Below are 25,785 nucleotides of genomic sequence, written 5' to 3' on the forward strand. Positions count from 1 at the left end.
TCCCCCATAGCCCGGAAATGGTCATATCTAAGCTGGATGTTAGGCTACGGACGCCGTCACCTAAAGAGCTTGATTTTTCCAGCACCGAAACCTGGGTCTCTCAAACACCGCACAACCCGACAGAAGCCGTTAATCAATCTACCCTTGTTAAAAGTCGAATCAACTGTCATCAGGGAAGCTCGCCAACGCCTATTTTTAATGCTGTAAAGCAGCTAGCAAAAGGGTTGGAGTCGATTGCTCATCGAACCACACTTTTGGAAGCGGAGAACCACAGCCTTCGGAAGGCCAACGAAGCGCTTAGCAAGCGGCGCAGGGCTCAAAAAACACGTATCCGCGAAGGAGGGTCATTTACCATACAAGAGGGTCAGAATTTGCTTCAATCAAATGGTGCCGATGGTCTAATATACGAAAAGAAAGATGAAAATGGGGAGGGGAGTAGTGCGCAGCCGGCGACTAAACGACGTTGCGGCAACTGCGGTAAACCTGGACATAATGCACGCACCTGTCAGGAGGATGCAGAAATGTCTGATGTACATATATCCGATTGCATTGAGGTAAATTGAACAACGCTGGCGTTGCAATTGAAATTGGAAGTAGTATTGTGCAGGAAAAGTGTCCGGGGTCCTGATATGTCCGGGGTCCTGATGAACCACGTTACTTGCTGTGAAAAAAACACTTTTCTGGCTCAACTAAGAGCTTAACGTCCTGTAGCTTTTGTAAAATTGTGTGAACGTATTACTTGTATTTTTCCAACGTCTTGGAAAAGACAAGGATGTCGTCCAGGTAGATAACGACAAAAATGTTTAGGCATTCCCTAAAAACGTGGTTAATTATAGTTTGGAAGGTTGCTGGGGCGTTGGTGAGACCGAAGGGCATTACCAGGTACTCGTAATATCCTCGCCTGGTGCGAAACGCTGTTTTCCATTTTTCGCCTTCCTTTATGCGGATCAAATTGTATACTCCCTTGAGGTCTAATGTCGTAAACCATTGTGCTTGGTAAAACATGTTTCGGAGTTCTTTTATAAACGGGAGTGGGTAGCAATTCTTTATGGTAATGTCGTTTAATTGTCTGTAGTCCACGCATAGTCGTAACTTTCCGTTCTTCTTTGGTACGAAGAGGATTGGGTATCCTGCTGGTGATGTCAATGGTCTAATGTAACCTTTCTTGAGGTTCTCTGCGAGGTACTCGTCTAATACCTCCATCTGTATCGGGTTCAAGCCGTATATTTTATGGAATTTGGGCTATATTCCTTCTTTTAATAATATTTCATGGTCGAACGGACTATATTCGGGTAATCCTGTTTCGAATTTTGGGCTAAATAGTCGTCCATATATCCGGTATTCGGCCGGGATATTGTTAATCGATATAATAAAATTCGGTCGTTCTTCGCTTGTGGATAGTCGCGATCTTTCCGATATTGGCTCCAGGCATGGCTCGCTCTTCTTTAGTACCGCCATAATCTTTTGTTGTTTTTGCTCCTGTGCCCTACGCTCGCTGCGTGAAATCCTTTTTTTGGGTTTTCCTTCAGAGGCTAACGGCTCTTCCCATTGGACTTGGCCGGTTATCCAATCTATCCTGGGGTTGCTCTTCCTGAGCCAGGGAATTCCTAATATCATATCTTTGTCCCCTATCTCCGTAATATCTAAGGTGATTCGTTCCTTTCGTCCGTAGCTTTCCATCCAAAGGTGTACGGTCTTTGTTTCGATGGTGCCGTTCCCGTATGGAACTGCCTCTCCTTCCACGGTTTGCAACTGGTATGGTTCTTTCTTTTATTACCAAGGTATTCGTCGTCCTTTCACGATCTTTGGGGATATATAATTGCCTTGTGCTCCATTGTCGAGGAGTGCTCGTATGGGTTTGCCATCGAGTCGTATATTAAGGAATATATGTTCGTGTGCTATTATCGTATCTTATATAGCGTTCAAGGTTCTTCTTTCCGTTTTTGTTATCGCCGTTCGGTGCCCTGTGCCGTCTGGCTGTCCTAGTTTTTTGACTTGCTGGACTCGCGTCGTGGGTCCTTGTTTTTCTTATCCCTGGGTGCGCGGCTATTTCTTGTTTCGATTAGGTCAAATGGGTGTTTCGCTGGCACGGGTGTCTTTCGTACGTTCGTGGTTATCTCGTTGTCCCGTACGCTGGGGTTCCACACAATCCTGGTCATTGGTGCAGGTCCTGGTTGCCGTGATTTCTGTTCGTGCCAGGCCTGTGCTTTGGCTAGCATATATACTCTGCATACGCTTCGGGTGCACTCGTACCATAGGAACTGTTTCTGGTTGCAATACGCCATGGGGTAATTGTCGTTAGGCGTGAAAATTGCGGCTGGTTCAATGTTAAGTTTTATCTTAATTTCCCAATTTGGTAGGTCGATTGTGGTAACGTGGTTCATCAGGACCCCGGACATATCAGGACCCCGGACACTTTTCCTGCACAATACTACTTCCAATTTCAATTGCAACGCCAGCGTTGTTCAATTTACCTCAATGCAATCGGATATATGTACATCAGACATTTCTGCATCCTCCTGACAGGTGCGTGCATTATGTCCAGGTTTACCGCAGTTGCCGCAACGTCGTTTAGTCGCCGGCTGCGCACTACTCCCCTCCCCATTTTCATCTTTCTTTTCGTATATTAGACCATCGGCACCATTTGATTGAAGCAAATTCTGACCCTCTTGTATGGTAAATGACCCTCCTTCGCGGATACGTGTTTTTTGAGCCCTGCGCCGCTTGCTAAGCGCTTCGTTGGCCTTCCGAAGGCTGTGGTTCTCCGCTTCCAAAAGTGTGGTTCGATGAGCAATCGACTCCAACCCTTTTGCTAGCTGCTTTACAGCATTAAAAATAGGCGTTGGCGAGCTTCCCTGATGACAGTTGATTCGACTTTTAACAAGGGTAGATTGATTAACGGCTTCTGTCGGGTTGTGCGGTGTTTGAGAGACCCAGGTTTCGGTGCTGGAAAAATCAAGCTCTTTAGGTGACGGCGTCCGTAGCCTAACATCCAGCTTAGATATGACCATTTCCGGGCTATGGGGGATAATTCCCGCCCCTCGAAAACCCCCGGCCATATTTTCTTTTGTCATTGACTTTTTGTAAGCCGCTGCAAAAGCCAAAAAGAAGTCGACTTTGCTGATGTTAGTGATGTGGGCCCGGATAAAGTCGTTAATTTTTTGACCGTACGCCCGCTTAAGGACGTTAAACACTCCGACATCAAGTGGCTGGGTTAAATGAGATGAATGAGCAGGCAGGTAAAGTGGAATAATATTGTGATCTTTGCAATAGCCCTCGAATTCAGGGGATCGATGACTGCCGTGCCCATCGAGCACTAACATCCGATATACGCCTTTTGTCCGCGATTTTGTATGGTTGTCGAAATGCTGAACCCAGTCGAGGCCAGTCTCGTTGTCGGTCCATCCATTAACGGTGGGTTTGAGGCGCCACGTGTCCGGAAGACCGCCTTCTGTATACCAATTGGACAAATGGTAAAAGCCTTTGACGATGATATACGGGGGTATATCGTAACCGTCGCCACTGATGCAACAAATTGCAGTCGCCCATTCTCGATTGCCAGGCTGTACTTTTTTCCTTCTTCCGCGTCTTTCGGACCCAGTTACGACCATTCCAGCGCAAATCTGGCCCATCATAAAGCCGGTTTCGTCGAAGTTGTACATGTCGCAGTCTTGGATGCCATATTTGGCCCTCATATTGGCCACCAATTGAAACCACGCGTTTAACGCGTCAGGATCTTCGCAAAGAGCTCTTTGGAAATCGTAAGCGCGAGAAAAACGCGTTTTTAATTCTGTGCGTCGTTGTACGAAGCGATAAGCCCATTGCTTGCCGACCGGTCGCGCGTCCCGCGCAGCGAGAAGATGATCGGCCATTGCGGCCACATCAGCGATCTGGGCTGGAAACCCTCGGGAATCCAGGTCCAGTATATACTGGACAATTACTTCCTCTTCCCTTTCCGTTAGCTTTTGGTTGCCTGGCCGACGATTGGCCAAAGAAGCGATGCCGTTTATTCTGTCGTGTAGTGTCGATTTTGGGACATTATATATTAATGCAACCTTTCGTATGCTTTTCTTTTTGCTTGATCGGAGCTCATTTAGAGCAAGAATGATTCGCGCTTCGCAATTTGATGATTCCATTACTGTTGGGGGAAAGAACACGTGTGGAAAATAAAGGATGAAACTGGGTTGAAAAATGTCCGGGGTCCTGATATGTCCGGGGTCCTGATGAACCACGTTAAGTCAATTTCCTAGGATATATTATCGTTCCTGGAGAAATCAGGATGGAAGAATCGAAAATCCAAGCAGTAAAGGAATGGCCTCAACCACAGAACGTAAAGGACGTCCGAGCCTTCCTCGGATTCGTGAATTTTTACAGAAAATTTATCAAAGGATATGGCGCGATCGCCACCCCATTGACCAACATAACCAAAAAGGACCTGGAATTCCAGTGGACGGAACAATTACAACAAGCCTTCGAACAGCTACGAGACGCAGTAGCACGAAAACCAATTCTCAAAATACCAGATCTAACGAAACCTTTCGAAATCGAGACTAACGTATCGGATTATGCGATCGGAGGACAACTCGGACAACGAGACGAAAAAGGACGCTTACACCCTTGCGCCTTTTTTTCCCAGAAATTGCACGGACCAGAACTGAATTACCAAATCCATGACAAAGAATTTATGGCCATCATTCGAGCATTCGAAGAATGGAAACCACAGTTATCCGGAACTAAATACGAGGTGTTAGTATATACGGACCACAAGAACCTGACCCATTTCACCACTAGCAAAATGTTAAACAAACGACAAATCAGATGGTCAGAATTCCTGTCAGAATTCCATTTTAGGATTATCTACCGAAAAAGAACAGAAAACGGCAGGGCCGACGCCCTCAGCCGGAGACCAGACCACGAAAACACAGTACCAAAGGAAACACGGGTTATCCTCACCACAGACGGAAACGGAAACCTTCTACCAGCGCACCGAAGCCTGATAACAACAAACACGGTGACTACGCCAGAAGAAATACGGAAGATCCACGGAAACAGAGCCCACGGACACCAAAGAATCTCCAAAACATGGAAACGGCTAAAACAACACCACAACTTCCAAGGAACACGACAAGAGGTACGAGAAGCCATTAAGGATTGCGAACTCTGTGCCAAAAGCAAGTCCGCAAGACACAAACCTTACGGGCTATTGCAACCCTTACCAGCCCCCGGCAAGGCCTGGCAAACTATTACAATGGACTTCATCGTCAAATTACCACCTTCAGAAGAACCACTTACGAGAACCAAATACGACAGCATATTGGTTATAGTGGACAAGCTCACCAAATACGCCTATTTCCTACCATATAAAGAAAGCAGCAACGCCGAAGAAATCGCTTATATATTCCTACGAGTAATTGTTAGCAATTACGGACTTCCAGAAAATATCGTCACGGACAGAGACAAACTTTTTACATTAAGATTTTGGAAATCTCTGATGGAACAACTCGGAACAGACCACAAGCTGTTAACAGCGTTCCATCCCCAGACGGACGGACAAACAGAACGAGCCAATCAGACATTAGAACAGTATTTGAAATGCTATGTAAACCACAAACAAGACGATTGGGTACGGCTATTACCCACGGCACAATTCGCTTACAACAGCTCAGAGAACGAGAGCACCAAGACAACCCCGTTCTATGCCAACTATGGATTCAACCCCAGGGTATACGGAGAACCAAGAACCACGACTACGGCACCGCGAGCCGAGAAACAAGCAAGCGAGCTACGACAATTACACCAAGAACTCCAGCAGGAATTAGAGTTCGTACGAGAAAGAATGATGAAATACGCCAATCAGCATCGGATAAAGGGACCATTTTTCAAGGAGGGAGATAGCGTTTACCTCATTCGACGCAATATTAAAACACAACGACCAAACAGCAAATTTAATTTTAAGAAGTTTGGACCTTTTAAAATCAGTAAGAAAATTAGCGACACCAATTACAGACTGTCATTACCAGACACCATGAGAATTTACCCCACATTTCACGTATTACTACTGGAGCCGGCACCACACGGCACCAGCACACAAGAAATAATCGAAATCGACGCAGAACAAGTAGTAGTAGTAGTAGTAGTATTAATTAACGCCGGGCTCGGCCCGGCTTGTTAGCCGGCCGTTAGCAACCTCCCGAGGGGTATCTCGGCGCGCGTTTTATTTTCTTTATTTACACAGGGGGAAAACAAGGAGGGCAGAGGCGGATCGTGCCTGACCGGGTTCGGGCCCGGTCCTGCTTAGGGGGTTAGTTCACTGACGCGACCCCGTGCCTAAGGTGCACGGAGGGTTCGTCTGACGGTTTGTGCCGTGAAATGTGGGTGAAAAGGCAGTAAGTCTATTTTTCGTTAAAGTTCGAGTCGTTTACGATCGGTGTCCCTAGGCGTAAAGTGCGTTCGTGGCGCGCGGGGCGCTGGCGGGCCGCTCTGGGGCGGGCGTTAAAATAATTGGTGGCTATCGAAAACGCCTCAAAGTTTTTCGGTTGCCCGAGGCTTGTTTGGAAGAATTTGCGGCGTTGGGCGCGGTTTGGCGGCCCGACCGGCCGGTCGTTGTCAGGCCACGGCCAGTTTCTCCACACCGCCCGCGAAAAGCGGCAGTGCACCGGGTGTTCAGGGGAGGTCCGTTTCCAGCACCAGGTATACGAGGTGTTTGCATCCTGGTGGTTTAAACGGTTATGGTAGGCTTTGAAATCGCCGTGGCCGGTCCTCATGGCCAAGTAATGGCCCAGTAGGGGTTTTGGCAAACGCAGTTCCTCGGGCTCCTTTTTCGGTATATATTGGAATTTCCATTCCCTATATGCGGGGGACCGTTCACAAAGTTCTTTACGCCACCAGTCCTTTTCTATATTCGAAAAAATGGTTTTGAGGACCGTGCCGGTACCGTTATACGTGGTTTGCTAAGCCCTCGGGTCTGGGTCCGGCGGTCCGGCAAAGCCGGCCTTGGCCAGTTCGTTAGCCCGGTCGTTTCCCGGGATTCCCTGGTGCCCAGGGCACCAACGGACCCGAACCTCGGTACTTTATTTTCGGAGTAAATCGACAAGGTTATGGAACTCCAAAAAGGCCCATTGGGACGAACGCGGCGCGTCGCCTCTAAAACCCCAAATAACCGAGGTGCTGTCCACACAAATCCAGATCCGGGCGCCTGGTTGGGCCTTGGCTGCCGCCTGTAGCCCTTTTAGGGCGCCAATCGCCTCGGCGTCGAAAACGTGGCTTTCCGGCGTAATAAATGCGGAGCCTGCGGCAAATTCCAGGCCCGCCCTAAAAGCGGCCCATCCGTACCCTATTTGGACGCAGTTGTTTTCGTGTTTTTCCGAACCATCCGTATATACCACGATATCGTTAGGTAATACTATATCCAACCATTCGATAAAGCGGCGGGCCGCTTCTTTTTTCGGGACTTCTCCGGTGGGGTTAGTGCGAGAATCCGGGGCATTGCGAGGTGCGCGCAACTCTAATTTCCGGATCCGCGGGAGAAGTTGTGCAACCGTTTGCAGGGTCGTGGCCGAATGGCCCGAATTGCGGGCACGAGGTGTTTTACGCAGGCGGTTAACAAGGGGGTGCCCCTTGTCCGCGAACCTTAGTCGGGCGCCGTATTTCAGGCGGGTGTAGGCCAGCGCGACGCGGGCCGAGGGTAATCTTGCGTCCCTGAAAACAATGGACGAGGGGGTGGTTTTATACGCCGGGAGGATTGCCCGTGCCGCTAAAACCAGCGGTTTGTTCAATGCTTTGAGGAGTTTTCTTTATTTGTGCGCTGGGTTGTACCATGCCTCGGCTGCGTAGGTGGCCGAGGAACCCACGCATACCACCGCTGCCTTGCGAAGTGCAGCCGCAGGCGGTCCGTATTTTACTGCCCCAAAACCTTTAAGGTGAACAGCGACCGCCATTGCTTTGGCAGCCCTTTCGGCCACGTGGCGGCGCCCGTCTAACCGTCGGCTGAACCAAAAACCAAGCCAACGCATGCCCGGGTAGCGTTCGGCCCCGGAGGCGTTTTGTCCGCGTCGACCGCCCGGTAGTTGAACCGGGGTAACCGTTCTACCATTAATCCGGATTTCCGGGTTGCGACCGTGCCTTTTTTTAATAATATGGATCGCCTCTGTCTTTTCCGCTGCAAAATGGATTTTCTTTTCCGCCGCAATTTCGTGCATATCCCGGAATTTATTTTCCAACCAACGTACGTTTTCCTCCAACAAGGGTAACGATTTCCATGTAAATACGTCGTCTGCGTATGCCAACCGCCACTTCGTACCGTTTTTAACGAAATACGCCAAATATAATATATATAGGATCGGGGAAAGGGGAGACCTTTGCGGGGTGCCGCACCCAAACCGCCTAAAGCCCGTGGTCGTACCCTCCAGCCGGACTCGGGCCTGGCGGCCGCTTAAAAAGTTAATCACGAACCTGAGGAGCATTTTACTAAACCCGAGGTTCCGCATTTTCCGTATCAATCGCCCATGGAGGAGGGCGTCGAAGGCGCCTTGGACGTCGCATGCGACAAGGGTGACTTCCTCCCCGCGAGTTAAAGCCTGTTCGATATTGTGGGCGAGGGCACAAACCAGATCCGTCGCCGATCGTTTGGGTAGGGTACCGCCGTGGGTGCAGCTAAGGAGCCCGTTGTCGTATATGGCCCAAGTTATCCGGCGTGCAACGAGCCTTTCGAGGCCTTTTCCGATGCAGGAGAGGAGGGTTATAGGCCGCCAGGATCGAACGCTGCTCCGGTCTTTTTTCCCCGTTTTCGGTAGCATCGCGATTTCGGCCTTTTTCCAAGGCGCTGGGAAATGTCCGAGTTCCAGGCAACGTTGGTAAAGCCTGCGCACCGGTTCGGCCAACGAAACCCATCCGGCTTTTAGTAGCCGGACGGTTATTCCGTCGATGCCCGGGGACGTGCTCGTAACCCCAATGCAGGAGCGTTCCGCCTTTTCCGCATTAACCTGGGTGTCCCAAGGGATTTTAACCTCGTCCGCCGACCAGGCCTCCAAGGGGTCTCCCTGCAGGTTATCCTCCGCCGAAAATCGGCCAAACACCTCCCGTTGCAGTGTTTCCGCTTTTGCTAAAGGTTCGCTTATTTGCTCGCCGTTAATAACCAGCGGCGGGGACCGGAGGCGTGGTCCGGCTCCCAGCCAGCCCATTATATTCCACAAATCCTTATTGTCGCGCAGTTGGTCGATCCGGTGCCTCCAATATTCCCGCTTCGCGGCCCGCACCCCTTTCGTATAGGTTTTTTCCTCGGCAGAGGCGTTTGCCCTATTTATAGCGCTCCGTTTAACCCGCTGGAATTCGGACCAGAGCCGCTGGCAGTTTTCGGTCCACCAGGGAGCCGAGCTGTCCCTTTTTCCCGCCGGCGTACCTACGACCCACGTTATTTGCTCCTATAAAATTGTAAATTCAGTTACCCACGCGTCCAATGCGTAGCCATCGGCCGCGGATCCCGGGTCCGGCATATCTTGCATACCAAAAGCAAGTAGCTCCGCGAATTTTGGTAGCCGGTCGTCCCTAACCGAAACGTTAACCGCCTCCGGGCGGGGGGCGCCGCGCGTCCGCAACGTGGTATAAAAGGATTTGTGGTCGGAGCCTGTGTAAAAACTGCTGTTAACCACAGTTATTGTGCTGGGGAGGTTGGAAAAGACCATATCCAGTAAACCCCCGTCGCGGTGGGTGGGCACGCCGATATTTCCTGTAAAACTCATCCCCTGGGTTTGCGCCCATGCCGTCAATTGATCCCCTCCGCGTGCGTTTGCGCGGCCTGGCTGGTATACAGCAACCGCTACGTTAAAATCGCCGCCTAGCACCGTGGGTCCATTTGGCACGGTATTGCATATTATTTCCAGCGCGGCCTTAATGCCCGGAGCCCTATATACGTTAACAAACAATATTCCGTTAATTTCGAGCCAGAGTATATCCCGCGTATTTTGGCCCTGCGGTAACCGTCGTTGTGCGGCCCCTAGGGCTGCCCCCTTTTTGACGTAGGTAAGCACCCGGGGCCGGAGCCCAGTTATAGCTTCGTAAATGTTGGCGTGCCATTCGTCCACTGGCGCAAAAATATTATAGCCCGGGTGCGTTTGTGTAGTCGTATTTAGCCCGCACCATGGCTTTTAAACGTTAACCAGGTCCATTTTTTTCTGGTGGTACAACTCCAATAAGCTTAAATGCACACCCATTTTTTTACCTACGTTGGCCCAAATTACGTCGAGGCATTCCCGCTGCATATTGCCGAACGAATATTTCGTTATATCGATCGATGGGTTGCTTCCAAATCTATCACATTAGCGGGGCAAATTTCGGCAGCCGCTGCGTTTTCCTCCATTTCGGTTGCCCAAACGATTTCGTCGTGCACACGTTCCTGTTTAGCCTGCAGGAAGTTGCGGATGTCCGCCCCTGCCGCCTCGCATGGCCGCGTTTTTTTGTTTAAAATGTTCGATCGGGAGTTCGAGGTTTGCGAATGTTGCGATAAGGTGTTTAAAACCGGGATTGCAGGTGCTGGTTTTCGGCGGGCCGCCTTAGCCCGGTCGTTGATAATCGCGGCACGGTTGGCACGTCCGATTCTGCGAATCCCCTTTAATTTACGCTGTAAAAGTCGTTCAAATTTCCCATTTACCACCAAAGGTCGGGCAGGGCAATTTTTATATCCGGATGGGAAATGGCCGTGGCAATTAACGCATTTGGGGGCTGCCTTGCACGGCTTTTCCTCTGTCGTATGTTTTGCTTCACCATATATACCGCAACGCGTTTGCCGTACGCAGCGACGTATCTCGCAATATCCCTGGCAGCCATCGTAGTGGTGTGTAATTTTGCGTGGTTTTTTAACCTTCCGCGCACGTTTCGACATTCCAAAAAGCTGAAAGGGCTTTACGGGTTGAAGGAAGGACATTATCCACGTGCCTTCAGCCGTATATGGGTCGTAACCATGTTTGGAAATATGCCAGTTGACTGGTTGCTGGCCTGCTGCCACGGTAATTTCCTCCTGGATTACCTCATATACGTCCTTTTTTCCGTCCAGGTAATTAAACGTTCGGGGCATTTCAGAGACGGCGTATATGTGCCAGGTTGTCGGGATAATAACTTCCCGCGCGTCCAATGCGTCCATAATGGCTTTAACCGCGTTGGGGTTGAGGAGTTTTTGCCGTATTTCCTCAAAGGCCACCGTAACACCCCAGCCCGTGGGGGTACGTTTGGCGTTTGGGATTTCATTGTGTGGCACCGAGACCAATTCGGCCAATTTGGTCGTTACCGCGTATGGCTCCCTCGTCACCATCCGCAATTTGTCATTTACGCGGATTAGGATGCGGTTGGACGACTGTTCTGTCAAACGTTTCGGGGTTTGGGAGCGGTCCCGGCCCGATTGGGAGGGAATTGCGGAGCTGTCAGGTGCATTGCCGGGCGTCGTACGTATCGGGTACGAGCGCGTGGCCGGGGTTAAAATTTGCGTTGGGGCCGCCGCTGGTGGCGTGGCGGCTCGCTCGGCCCATGTGACCGATTTGTTAATGGACGTGCCTCTGCTTTTAAAGGCCGACGACGCCGTGCCCGTCCTCGTAATTAAAATGCTGCGCCTTTCGCTGGAACTGGTCGGCGAACGCGACGGGGAACGCGAACGCTTTTTTTCAGGGAGGGTGCGACTGAGGAACCAACCGCTGATCACGTCGTCAAATTCAAAAACAATTCTCCTAAGCGCGGCGTCCTCCGGGGCCTGTAAATTTTCGAGCTTGGCTGCAAAGACCTTTTCGAGCCAATTGCCGATTATTTCCACGTTTTCCAACTCCTGCTGCAGTGTTTTGATGGCCAGGGCCGGGAGGTTGGAGTACCTTCCGCGGCCAGCCGGCTGAGGCGCGTTAGCGGTGCGCGTGTCGAAAAATACGTGTCCCGACTCGGCCTGGCCCTGCGGCAAAGCCTGCGGCGTGCTCTGCGGGCGCGCGCGGCGGTTTGAGACCTTTGGTGAGGCCATGACGACCGGCGCCCGGAGGGCGAAAATTCTTCAGCTGTTAAGTTTATTGGTGTGTTTGGGTGAATCGCTAACAAAGGTGGGTCTGACCCATGAATGGTGGAGGATGTTTGCTACTACGGAGGTAATTAAATCTTGGTGGCTTTATATTACCAACCCGGTTATTAACGCTATTAAACCGGAAAATCGCTGGAATATGGACGAAACCGGTATAATGGAAGGTAAAGGATCTAACGGCCTGATATTAGGGCTTAACGGGATCCGGCCGTTGCAACGAAAAGAGCCCGGAACGCGTGGTTGGACGACTATAATCGAATGTATATCGGCTACGGGCGTTGCCCTCCCTCCCCTCGTTATATTTAAGGGAAAAAACGTACAACAACAATGGTTTCCCACGGATTTAAACCCTTTCGATAATTGGCAATTTCATGCAACCGAAAACGGGTGGACAAATAACGAAACGGCTATCGAATGGTTAAAAAAGGTGTTTATTCCGTATACCCAACCCGGTACTTTTGAAAAGCGGTTATTAATCCTCGACGGCCACGGATCACACGTTACGGACGAATTTATGCTTTTTTGCCTGCAAAATAATATTCAACTCCTATATTTATGTTACGACCAGGCAGTTGGGCCGGTACCAGAGAGGCCAGGTGGGGTCACACCCCTCTCGACGACACTCGCCCAGAAGGAATACCGACCGGCAGAACAACGATTACCTAAGGGCAAGGCCACGAGATCTCACGTAACCTCACGTAACGTCCAAGGGAATGGATCTCTATGATCTGTAGAATCTCAGTTGAGAATCACAGATCAAACAGATCAAGAGAGATCACATTCGGAACATAGTCTATATAAGGCACGCTCATTACCATGTAAATAGATTCGATTCTAGGATTGCTTAGCAGCAATCAAACTCTAGTTAACCTCAAGACTTACTTGAGAACGATCATAACTTCACCCCCCAGTCATTGAGAACCCCAGTTACCCAGTCAGACGCTCAGTTGCTTCAACCCACTGTACTTTACCCTAAGAACAGGTTACCCCGATACCTTGATCGTAACAATTTACCCCCTCATTCGTCACATGTTCTCCAACCATTGGATTTATCGGTTTTTGGGCCGTTAAAAGAGGCTTATCGACGTCAACTTGGATTTGTTAGCCAATTTTGCTGTTCAACGGTTATTGGAAAACGAAATTTCCTTTTTTGTTATAAAATAGCCAGATCGAAAGCATTTACAGTAAAAATTATCCAATCTGGGTGGCGTACAACGGGGTTATGGCCGGTGAATTTGGTTAAACCACTTTTAAGCCCTTTTTATTAGAAAATAGCAACGCCAACGTTATAAAAGATACAAATAACGGTTTACAAAGGGATAAAACACCGGAAAATTCAACCCAAAAAATTAACGACCAGTCTTTACTTATTTGGAAAACCCCTAAAACGACCCGAGATATTCGACTTCAATTACAGGAAATTTCCCGGTCCGAAAAAAGTAACGCCACTTCACGGCTTTTGTTTCCAAAAGTCCAAAAAAGTTTCGAAGCCAAAGATACCCTTTTGGCTAGCGCCCAGCAAAAAATCAGCTTATTGGAAGCACAATTGGAGGTAATACGGCCGGTTAAAAGGAGGAGGGTGGTTCCGGATCCAAACGAGCTTTTGGTTAATAAACAGAACATTATTAGATTGCAGGAAAATGATATAGAAAATTTGGAACCTTTAGCTGATGAAGAAGAGGTTAATGAGCCGGAAAAGCCTGAAAACGATTGTATTTTTGTGCGTTGATAATTTTATATTTAAATCAGTTTATAAAAGTAGGCTTTTCGTTGTTAGGTTTTTCGGTGTGGCCAACAGGGGGGGTGGCCATCAGGGGGTACCCAACGTTATCCAACAAAACTCATGGCCAATTAAGGCTTGTAACAGTCGAGGGGGGGAGGACCACACGCCGGCCTTTTACCAGAGCAGCAACCAGCTTTGTGGGGACAAAGGACTGACGTCCAAATTCTGTCAGGTGCCGGCAGCAGCTTCATCGGCCCTGGAGCTTCCGCCCATCAACTCTTTTTCCGTACCGCCCACGTTACTACAGATTTGCGACAACGATTACACCACACTTCAATCAGCAGACCTCGTTTTTAATGGACGTATCAAAACGGGTGGGGAGAATAAAATAATAAAACCCCCACAAATATGTTCAGAGAGTGCCTGGCGGCATTTATCTCTTCCCTCCTTCCGATTGCGATTATTTTGCCTCGCTGCCGACATTTTCAACATTAATCTTTACGTAGTTAGCTAATAAAAATTACCCAAAGAACTTTGTTAAAATTTGGTTTAATAAAGAACTGGCTGGTTGGTCCCAAATTTGGGCTTTCGGTCAAGCCCATATTTGGCCTCCGGCTGAGCCCAAATTCGGGCCACACTGTGATGACACATCACTTGGGTTCCGTTTTTGCCCGGCAGACTCGGCAGCAAAATTCCGTATCACGTTGGCAACACTAAAAGCTTGGTTCGGATTACGTTCTCTAATTTGTGGTCAAAATTAGGCAGGTATGGAATTCCGTCAAATCTAAACAAATACCTAAGCTGAACAATATTTGCCCGTTTTACCTACAATGTAGCCACAGTGCAGTTTCCGAACCCCTTTTGAAAATATGCTTAGTTAGTACGGAAATTTATTTGGCGGTTGGCTATATTTTAATATGCCTTTAAATTGTCGCATATATTCGGCGTGCAGAGATCATCGTCAGGTTTACAATGTCCTCTAACAATCTTGGGTTCCATGGTAGTTTAAGTAACGGATGCTGTTGAGCTTAGTATATATCCATGAAAAAGCAAAGCGGGCGAGCTCTCACATTTGAAAGCAAACCTAAGTCACTGGTATCCGCCGTTACCGAAAGGAAGTCGACGGCCCGGGAGTCGGCTGGCCAGCGAACAAGATCGTCTACTCCTACCCGTCCGTTTTCCTTACAATAGCCCTGCATTAATTCCATAGTTATTTTGCTCAACGACCTCATATCCGCACAGTCTTGTACCACGGGCTGGCAATTCTCGTATGACCCTAAAGCACTTTTAGAGTACATTGTTACCTGGAGTCGTTAAAGTACTTACATATTTTGACTTGGCCAGACGTGTCTACCAGGATTTCGGAACAGCTAAGCTGCCCGTGTTCCAGGCCTTCCGCCTCCAGGTACGACAGGCCCTTGACAAGCTGTTTTTTTAGAAAGTTTAGCTTTGGTTATGGATACGTTAATATGTGTAATTGTCATACTTGACCCAAGATTGAAGCCAGTTTTAATTCATCCAAACGCGGGTTTCCCACAATTTCCGCCAGTGACAACTGCAGAAACTCGAACGTAACAATATAAAAGTCCTACACTCGAAAAACGTCATGGCAGGCAAGAAAGCTTTCGTGTCTGATTTTCTTAATGGACTTTAGTTGTGCTTCAGCGCTATCCCCTCCTAGCTTTTTAACGGCGACTAATGTGGGTTCGTCGCGTATGGGGTTAATCTTTTGCGCTACCGTAATATAATTACCGCATCCATATTGCAGTTCGAAAACATCCCGGTATTTATCCCCGTAAGATTGAGATAAAGTTTCTCCAGGTTGACCGGTTGGAAGAAGCGATGCGGTGCTGTCATGCTTAGACGGTTTACCGGCAGTACCATTTTTGCTGACAGGACTGTTAGGTGGCTTTTCGTCGATGGCCTCAGCCCATCTTTTGAAAAGATCAGAATGTATGCCCAGCGCGGGTATTTTCCGATTTTTCGTTACACCATTTTTAGTCCTCGTTACAGGTAATTCACGCGGAAATTTTCTTTGGATTTCAGCCGCCGGCAGAAGTTCCGGCAAAAGTTGGCCTCCAAAACTTCCGCTACTTCCAGGAAATATTGTTTGGCGTTTCTGCGTGTAAAGATCGATAATTTCATCGCTCATAATTGTTTCCGGCTTACAAGTAGTGCAGTAAATTCCAAAGTGTTGTCTACCAAGCTAGGTAACCCTTTTCGTGTCGCGATTTGCAGCCCGTTCCTTTAAGAATGGTTAAGAATTTAACGTTGAGCTCCACATCTCCGACCCCCCTAAAGTCCGGCCCCTAAAAATATCTACTCAGCCACGTCAACCCTTTGTTTTATTTTATAAATATCTAGACGAATTTTTCACTTTAGAACTTGATTTTTGAAGATTCTTGCTCCAAACCTTCCAATGAAACAGTACACTGAAAATCAGCTTCTTGCTGCCATTTCTGACATAAGAAATGGCAAATCAGTTCACAAAACCTCGCAAAAATGGGGTATTCCTCGGAGTACCCTTCACGATCGTTTAAAGGGGGCCCAGTCAATTCAACAAGCGAAAAGATTTTGTCAAAGGCTTTCACAGGAGCAGGAAACCTATTTGGCAGATTGGGTACTTGCGCAGGCCGCGTTAGGCCTTCCGCCAACGCATCAAGAACTACGCTATTTTGCGGAACGAATTCTTCAGGCCGCCGGAGAAAGAAAAAGCCTTGGGAAACATTGGGTTAGCCGTTTTATAGCCCGATATCCAATTTTGAAAACCCAAAGACCCCGGCGAATAGAAAATGCCCGGGTTAATGGGGCTACAACCGAGGTAATTAAATCTTGGTGGTCCTATTTGAAAAATCCCGTTGTCGATACTATAAAACCGGCCAACCGTTGGAATATGGACGAAACAGGTATAATGGAAGGCAAAGGATCTAATGGCCTGGTGTTAGGGCGTAATAAAATCCGGCCATTACAGCGAAAAGAGCCTGGAACGCGGGGTTGGACGAGCATAATCGAATGTGTATCAGCTACGGGGGCTGTTATACCTCCCCTCGTTATATTTAAGGGGAAAAACGTACAGCAACAATGGTTTCCAGCTGATTTAAGTCCTTTCGATACCTGGCAATTTCATGCAACCGAAAACGGGTGGACAAATAATGAAACAGGTATCGAATGGTTAAAAAAGGTGTTTATTCCGTATACCCAACCTTTAACCCCTGAAAAGCGGTTATTAGTTCTGGATGGCCATGGATCACATATAACGGACGAATTTATGCTTCTTTGCTTGCAAAACAATATTCAACTCCTATATTTACCCCCTCATTCGTCACACGTTCTTCAACCGTTGGATTTATCGGTTTTTGGGCCGTTAAAGGAAGCTTATCGACGTCACCTGGGATTTGTAAACCAGTTTTGCTGTTCAACGGTTGTTGGGAAACGAAACTTTCTACTTTGCTATCGAAAAGCCAGATCAAAAGCATTTATAGCAAAAACCATTCAATCTGGTTGGCGTACGACGGGGTTATGGCCGGTGAACTTGGCAAAACCACTTTTAAACCCTTTTTTATTAGAAAATAGCAACGCCAACGTCGAAAAGGGGGGAATGGCGCAGTGGTTAAGCGCCATGGCTGTTACTTGAGTAACGTAGGTTCGAATCCTGCTCCCTCCACCTCCTCCCCGCTTACCCGTGGCAAGGATAACCCGGCTGGCTATCGACAACAACCACCCGCCTGTGCCGTCGAGCCCACACTTGTTGGGAACTTCGTCTCCATGGCTACAAACGACCGACAGCTCCGCTGTTTGGACACAGGCCCCTCTCGATGAAGAGCCGTCAACTGCCGTCAGACGAATCCTCCGTGCGCCTGAAGGCACGGGGTCGCGTCAGTGAACAAACCTGTAAGCAGGACCGGGCACGAACCCGGTCAGGCTCGATTCGCTTCTATGCCCTTGTTTTCCGCTGTGTAAATAGAGAAAATAGAAAGCGCGCCGAGATACCCCTCGGGAGGTTGCTAACGGCCGGCTAATGAGCCGGGCCGAGCCCGGCGTTAAATAATACTACTACTACTACAACTACAACGTCGAAAAAGGTAAAAATAACGGCTTCCAAAGGGATAAAACACCGGAAAATCCAACCCAAAAAATTAACGACCAGTCTTTACTTATTTGGAAAACCCCTAAAACGACCCGAGATATTCGACTTCAACTACAGGAAATTTCCCGGTCCGAAAAAAGTAACGCCACTTCACGGCTTTTGTTTGCAAAAGTCCAAAAAAGCTTCGAAACCAAGGATATCTTATTGGCTGAAGCTCAGCAAAAAATCAGTTTGTTAAAAGCAAAATTGGAGGCGGTACGGCCGGTCAAAAGGAAAAGGGTGATTCCGGATCCCAACGAGCTTTTGGTCAGCAAAAAAAACGTTTATGAAGCACAGGAAAATAATAGGGACTGTTTAGAAGCTTTGAACGATGGAGAAGAGGTTAGCGAACCGGGAGAGCCTGACAATGATTGTATTATTGTGCGTTGATAGGTTTACATTTAAATCGGTTTATAAAAGGGGTATTTCGTCGTTACATTTTTCAAGGGGGCCGGACTTTAGGGGGGTCGGAGATGTGGAGCCCAACGTTATTTAATTAGAACGATTGCCCAAAAACTGGGAAGGACCAAATCCCGTCCCAATGTCGGTTACCGTGGTCCTATTTTCGTCCACCACGTAGCATTTAAACTAAATGTTTCAAATAACCCCGTGGCACAGCTGGATTCTCTACTCTCAATTTAAATCCCGGAAACACGCAGCATTATCCCCGCTGATATGTCTCGAACGCTGGCTATTTCCGCGTCCCGGCGCATTGAGGCGGAAAAAAAAGCCACACATTTGGGGACAGCTAGTGTTAACATTGATGTTTTATCATTTCCTGACTCCAAGGAATTGGATCCAGAAAATGTAGAACGCCTAAAAAGGCTTTATGCTAGCGAAAAGGGCTGGCGCCCCGAAGAGCTGCCTAACCGCATTCCTGCTTGCATAAAAAAAGATCAGCTGCACAAACTTCTTCATGCAGCCGGCATATCTGCGGAAAACATCTCAAAACCAGTTCGAGGAGAGTATCCAAAATTGGAATTCTCTCCCTCCTTCAAATTGGAATGTTTCCGAGGCCGACACAGAGTCGAAGCCGCTCGGCAGCTGCGTTCTCATGCCCAAAAAAGATGGATAGTGGATTTTTATCCCGCCGGTACGTATTTGGACTCCAGCTCTACGACAGTTACAAAAGCTGACGTTTTGTAACAGATATCAGCAAAGATCTGAAAGTTGCTCTTATGGATGAATGCCCCATCCAATTCCAATCGGCAGCGGCAGTATTTACTGCGTTCGGTCACTACACATAGAAGTCGGGCGCACGCCATTTGAAATTGAAATCGGCTTCGAAACAGGCCTATTTGATTTTTGTCGAAGCGATTGGTCGGCCATGATCAAAAAAGAAGGCACATTCATTGACCGGTGCGAGGCTGTGATATGACGTATTGAAGCCTTGTCTTGGAATCCCTACGGATCATCGATATCATCATCAATGTGGTTGAAGAATCAGGGGTGAATTTAATGCTGACTTTTCTGCAGGAACCTTTTGACCGGCTCGTTCCTATTGGCCTTCACCTCCACTGAGCATCCCGGCACTCAACTTGGATATGTTGCTCTCGATCTGCACTTGGCAAGATTCTTCGCCCTCCTTGCTTTGCGAATGCGGTGTAGGTTGACGAAAGCAGGTCATGCAGTGTTTCAGGGGTATTTTCTCTAGGCACATTTCTGCATTAAGTAAATGGGCGAAAGAACCTGCTTTGGTAATGCGCTATAAAAGTATGACCAGTTTTAACGCAATTCATACCCCAGCGCTGCGATACCTTTCACAGGAAATTCAACCCTTGCACAGCCGCGTTGGCGAACCATGACAAACAAAGGCAACCACCAACGATTTAATCTGGTTGAGCGGCTTTAAGACCCGGTCTTGACTCTCGCGGCTGATTGGTCCCAAAAAGATCCCAGGGGGAGGCCGGACGTGTTCCCGAGTGTTTTTCCTTGGCCTCCCCGAGATTACGTTGCCGTTTCTGGTTTGCTTTTATGAAGAGAGTGCGAGGCAAAAATGAAATTTCTGCTTTCAGTCATCATTCCCACCGGGTTGGGCGCAGTCTTTGGAGAGGTTGACTCAAAGCAGCCATTTTTTGGTTGCCTGGTTCTTGGAACGATATTCAATTGGAAAATACATGGATGCGTTGCCGGTTGGAGATGACAAAAGGTATTTAAGATCCCAGGCATCTAATTACTGCCATTCAATCTATACTATCCCAACCGCTTTTTCCTCATAGCAGCCGTTGTCAGGCTTGTACTTAGTTTAATCAAAGTTCTTTCATTGGCAGCTCTTCGAGTTGGGGAACTATGTCCCAGCCCGATGGACTTCAGCAGAACTTTCTGCCCGCCAGTATGGAGCCGTATTTCTCCCAAAAAAATATATATCTCGCGGACAACTTTAACACCAGTTGACATCTTGGAGCGCACAGCCCTGCCATCAGCACGGCGTGAACAAACCAATAGTAAGTTTCAATTTCTCCAAGCCTTTCGCAATGGTCACCGCCGGCGTTGACGTCGAGTTCCACCATTACTCGGGGCTTCCACACGGCGTTGAAATGATGGCGCCGGGGATCAGGAAAGCTATTGCCATGAATAAGAATACCTGCAGATTTATTGGTAGATTTTAGATCTCCGCCCTCAAGTTCAGCAACTAAGTCTAGTTTGTTTCCTTTCCTCTCCTCAGTAGAATCTTCGTCGATAGGTGCCAATAGACTAGTTTCCGTGCTATATTTACCCTGGCCTTGACATTGACACTTTTACACGTGATTCGGTAGAAAACCTTCTGTACCTTAACAAGTTCCGTTTCTGGTGCGTTTGGCACCCAATTTAGAACGTATTAATAGGCAGTTTTACACCCTATCGCGGTACCGTACATGCACACCGCCGTGCATCAGCTTTGGTGACTCGGTCTTGCGGCTTGTTGGCATTACCTCCACGCAGCTTGGTGCATATGAAATTCCAGGACTGATCTACCAGGAAACCCTAATTGGCTACTTAGTTTATTGGTTTGTTAACTGCTCATAAATCTCTTGCCCCTGCTTCGTACTCCCGAACCCGTGCGCTACTCAACGTCTTGGCCTTTTCCCATGACGTCTCGCATTTTGGTCGACCCTTCCATTCTACCAAATACTTAACGTTTCCACCCAATTTTCTTTTATCAAATAGCTGCACTCCTGCATGGTTTCCCTCGAATGTTGATTCGAAGTTTTTTATGAGATCTTCGCTGATGTATACTTGTGGTTCCCACGTGTTATCTTCATCTGGGAACCCCTTCCATTTAACAAGGTATTTAGATTTCCTTTTTGGACCCCATTTTGCGAGAAGTTTTTCAACTTCCCATATATCTCTTGTTGGATCGAGTGCAACTGGTTTTCTGTCCAATTGATTTGGGGAAGCTTTGATAAGTATTTCCTGTGACGATGGGACCGTTACTTTGTTCTTACCTTTGTTGAGAGAGTCGGGGTCATTAAGGGGCTCAAATTTGAAGATTGCGACGGGTGTTTCGGCAAGCGCAGGGTCTGTTAGCTCTGGAGGTCTGCCGTCAAAACCTGTACTGGGGGCATTAGGTAGGGTAGACTGTGATTTCCATAACCCTGGACATCCTAAATCCTCGAAGACTGGAGCGTATTCAGGTAGACTATTGTTGTTCTGGAAAATACAGGAATCCTTTAGAGAGCTCGGAACCGTCGAGGAGGTCGAGCATCGTTCGACCTGACTGGACCAAGTAGATTCACCGGCGCTGGAGTTAGGCGACGTAATAAACGTAAATGGAGTCCTGTCAAATTATGTTAGAACAGGAACGTTTAGGATTGTAAAGGTACAGGATAATAAACATAGTAGCAGCTGTCTGTTCGGATATTGGTGCCGCAGCGATTGCTGGATTTGAAGCTGCTGTTGTTTTGCGTTTTTTGGCAAAGCGGATCGATCCAGCTCGGTTATGTTTGCTCCCTTCAAAGTTGAACGTACGTTTTTTTAATGGAGCACTGTCGACGCTGTGGATGTCCTTGAGGTAATACCAAAGGTTTTCCGTCGAATCCACCAAAGCAGAACAGTTTGGATGTGGGCATTGGAAACTGTTAGAATTGGGTCCAATTTTTACATAATTAGTGACGCATTCCGAAATATGCAGTCGCCAGACTTTTAAATCTATGTATATTTTTATCCGCTCGCTTGCAGGAAAATCTGTCCTGCCTAGATGAACAGGACAGTATCCAACATACGCATAGGCGTGACGGAAAATAATGGGATCACACCGAAATGGTGTGTCCTCGTCGTTAATGTGTTTCTGGCAATGGTGTTCCCATTCCTGTTTATCCGTAACCCAGTGGTTGCACAGGAAACAAAATTTGGCGAAATTATGGTTGGCTTTTAAATGCTTTTTATAATAGCAATATATATGCTGCCACCTTTGCGAGATATGGAGGCTATAAATTAATATGAGAAATTAGCAACGTGTTCTGGGATAGCTGTGTTTGCTATTGGCACACTACGTTTTGCAATTACCTTTCAATTTTCTGATTGCAGGATTTCACAGGACAAATGCCGTTTTTAGGCCTCAGCTGAGACTGGTATGCGACCCGCCAATCGCCTGTCCGAAGAGAAATGAGATCTTCCAGCGCTGAAAGGCCTGTTGGACTTCGGAGAGTTTCTTTTCGACCTAGGTTCTGAAGTAGCCGTTGGCGTTCGGGCATCATGTGAATTATGCGAGGAAGGTGATCCCAGCGCCAATCGCTCTGATCAGTTGCAAATCGTTGGTATTCCTGCAATTTTCGTCGCATGAACTTTCGACGATCGTTATAAGCTTGTTTGCGGTAGGCTGTATGTTGTTCGAGTTCCTTTGTGGAGCCCCCGCGGCTGATAAGAGTGGTATATGTAAAGATTTGTTCCGTTAGTCGTACATAGTTCTCATCTCGTTTCAGCTGATCGAATTCCCGTGCCGGAAATTGCCAAATTAGGTCGCTTTCCCATTCCATTGTTGCTGATCGGAAATCCTCAGTAAGATTACGTTTGGTATCCATGCCCAAATAGTTTGCCGCGCCATCGATTATATTTATTGCGCCCAAATAGTACCTTTGAAAAACTGATGAGTTTTTATGGTCCGCAAAAAGTTGGAGCTGCTCGACCGATTGACCATTGTCCCCTGTATTAAAATCAGCATATTGTGGAAATAATAAAACGTTATTCTTTTACCGTTGGCTTTAATAAGGGCTTCCCTTCGTGCGTTATGAAGGCCGCCAATACCATTTACAAATCCTGCACGCTTTGCCCAATTTGAAATATGCTGTAATACGCTATTTGAGCTTTTCGCATTGTGTTCAGGACCAGTTTTCGTCCATATGGGAAAAATTGGATGGTTTTTTATATTATCCGCAAACGGTATGATTCGGTGGTTTCGGCCCTTTTGAGGCATAATTTGCAAAATTTCTTGCAATAAAGAATTCCCTTTTATAACTTTAGAAAAGATAATATTTACCAGCCAAAAAAGCATTGGCTGTGAATATAAAGGCGGCGGGCCGGAATTTGACGATATATTTTCGGGCATGATATGCTCTGGTCTAAGCAAAGTTGAGCAATTGAATTAACGTTGCGTACCCCCTGTTCGGCACCCCCCCCTGTTCGGCACCCTGAAAATCTAACAACGAAATGCCTACTTTTATAAACTGATTTAAATATAAAATTATCAACGGACAAAAATACAATCGTTTTCACGCTTCTCCGGTTCATTAACCTCTTCTTCATCAGCTAAAGGTTCCAAATTTTCTATATCATTTTCCTGCAATCCAATAATGTTCTGTTTGTTAACCAAAAGCTCGTTTGGATCCGGAACCACCCTCCTCCTTTTAACCGGCCGTATTGCCTCCAGTTGTGCTTCCAATAAGCTGATTTTTTGCTGGGCGCTAGCCAAAAGGGTATCTTTGGCTTCGAAGCTTTTTTGGACTTTTGCAAATAAAAGACGTGAAGTAGCGTTGGTTTTGTTGGATTGGGAAAGTTTTTGCAGTTGAAGTCGGATATCTCGGGTCGTTTTAGGGGTTTTCCAAATAAGTAAAGACGGGTCGTTAATTTTTTGGGCTGGGCTTTCCGGTGTTTTATCCCTTTGCAAACCGTTGTTTCTATCTTTTATAACGTTGGCGTTGCTATTTTCTAACAAAAAAGGGCTTAAAAGTGGTTTAACCAAGTTTACCGGCCATAACCCCGTTGTACGCCAACCAGATTGAATGGTTTTTGCTATAAATGCTTTTAATCTGGCTTTTCGATAACAAAGTAGGAAATTTCGTTTTCCAATAACTGTTGAACAGCAAAATTGGCTAACAAATCCAAGTTGACGTCGATAAGCTTCTTTTAACGGCCCAAAAACCGATAGATCCAATGGTTGAAGAACGTGTGACGAATGAGGGGGTAAATATAGGAGTTGAATATTATTTTGCAAGCAAAGAAGCATAAATTCGTCCGTTATATGTGATCCATGGCCATCCAAAACTAATAACCGCTTTTCAGGGGTTAAAGGTTGGGTATACGGAATAAACACCTTTTTTAACCATTCGATAGCCGTTTGGTTATTTGTCCACCCGTTTTCGGTTGCATGAAATTGCCAATTATCGAAAGGGCTTAAATCCGTGGGAAACCATTGTTGTTGTACGTTTTTTCCCTTAAATATAACGAGGGGAGGGAGGGCAACGCCCGTAGCCGATATACATTCGATTATAGTCGTCCAACCACGCGTTCCGGGCTCTTTTCGTTGCAACGGCCGGATCCCGTTAAGCCCTAATACTAGGCCATTAGATCCTTTGCCTTCCATTATACCGGTTTCGTCCATATTCCAACGGTTTTCCGGTTTAATAGCGTTAATAACCGGGTTCGTAATATAAAGCCACCAAGATTTAATTACCTCCGTAGTAGCGCCATTAACCCGGGCGTTATCTATTCGACGGGGCCTTTGGGTTTTAAGGATTGGATAACGAGCCAAAAAACGAGTTATCCAACGTTTTCCAAGGCCTTTTGTCTCTCCGGCGGCTTGAAGAATTCGTTCGGCAAAAAAGCGTAATTCTTGATGCGTTGGCGGAAGCCCTAAAGCTGTTTGGGTAAGTACCCAATCAGCCAAATGCTTTTCCTGTTCCGTGGAAAGCCTTTGAAAAGGGCTTTGTGCTTTTTTATAAGGTTGAGAACCTTTAAGTCGACTTTGAAGTGTAGACCTAGGTATTCCCCATTTTCGGGAGGTTTTTGCAATTGGATTGCCATTATTGACGTCGTTAATTGCAGATATAAGCTGTTTTTCAGTATATTGCTTCATTGGAAAATGGAGAATTAAAATCAGAAAAAAGTAAATCCAAAAGTGACAGATTCATCGAGATATTTATAATAGAAGTTGGAGGATAAAAATAAAAGTGTTGTTATTTTTGGGTGCCGAACAGGGGGGGTGCCGAACAGGGGGTACGCAACGTTATGTTCCGAATGTGATCCCTCTTGATTTGTTTGATTTGTGATTCTCAACTGAGATTCTACAGATTATAGAGATCCATTTACTTGGCCGTCACGTGAGGTTACGTGAGATCTCGTGGCCTTGTCCTTAGGTAATCGTTGTTCTGCCGGTCGGTATTTCTTTCGGGCGAGTGTCGTCAGGAGGGGTGTAACCCCACCTGGCCTCTCTGGTACCGGCCCAACTGTCTGGTCGTAACATCAGGTCTCCTCTCCTTTGGCCAAGTCCCTTTGGCCTTTAAGTAGTCCGTACTCCCTTGATCCCTGTTCTGGTTTTCCTTCCTTCCTGGCTAACTCTCTTGCGCCATGTCTAGTCGCGTCGCTAAATTAAAATCTGGTCGCTCGTCGACGGAACGTCGCCACGCTTTGCTTGCGTCTCTCCTTCCTTGTTCCGTGGACATGCCTTCTTGTTCTTATTGTGAGTCGCGCGGCATGGTG

The 25,785-nt window shown here is 47.3% G+C and overlaps 3 protein-coding genes and 1 pseudogene across 4 annotated transcripts; 2 read left to right on the forward strand and 2 right to left on the reverse strand.

Annotated features, from left to right (window-relative positions):
* Positions 1–14,358: 14,358 nt before the first annotated feature.
* On the reverse strand, positions 14,359–15,918 carry MGG_14570 (uncharacterized protein; the record flags this gene model as incomplete). Its single annotated transcript, XM_003709482.1, has 5 exons — positions 14,359–14,506; positions 14,596–14,624; positions 14,837–15,042; positions 15,093–15,192; positions 15,457–15,918. The coding sequence occupies 5 exons, from the start codon at positions 15,916–15,918 to the stop codon at positions 14,359–14,361; spliced, it is 945 nt and encodes a 314-aa protein (XP_003709530.1).
* A 1,440-nt stretch (positions 15,919–17,358) lies between these two features.
* On the forward strand, positions 17,359–17,430 carry MGG_20069 (annotated as a pseudogene). Its single transcript has one exon. The product of its transcript is annotated as a tRNA-OTHER (tRNA).
* Positions 17,431–18,959: 1,529 nt separating this feature from the next.
* MGG_16178 (uncharacterized protein) lies at positions 18,960–19,697 on the forward strand (the record flags this gene model as incomplete). The annotated part of the gene is made up of 3 exons (XM_003709483.1): positions 18,960–18,985; positions 19,369–19,496; positions 19,639–19,697. The coding sequence occupies 3 exons, from the start codon at positions 18,960–18,962 to the stop codon at positions 19,695–19,697; spliced, it is 213 nt and encodes a 70-aa protein (XP_003709531.1).
* A 1,195-nt stretch (positions 19,698–20,892) lies between these two features.
* Positions 20,893–23,416, reverse strand: MGG_14569 (uncharacterized protein; the record flags this gene model as incomplete). Its single annotated transcript, XM_003709484.1, has 7 exons — positions 20,893–21,218; positions 21,318–21,392; positions 21,841–21,947; positions 22,095–22,298; positions 22,378–23,014; positions 23,065–23,155; positions 23,348–23,416. 7 exons carry the CDS (start codon positions 23,414–23,416, stop codon positions 20,893–20,895), a joined length of 1,509 nt encoding a protein of 502 aa, XP_003709532.1.
* Between the last annotated feature and the right edge of the window lie 2,369 nt (positions 23,417–25,785).

The sequence above is a fragment of the Pyricularia oryzae genome, chromosome 1 (assembly GCF_000002495.2).
Source record: "Pyricularia oryzae 70-15 chromosome 1, whole genome shotgun sequence".
Taxonomy (NCBI): Eukaryota; Fungi; Ascomycota; class Sordariomycetes; order Magnaporthales; family Pyriculariaceae; genus Pyricularia; species Pyricularia oryzae.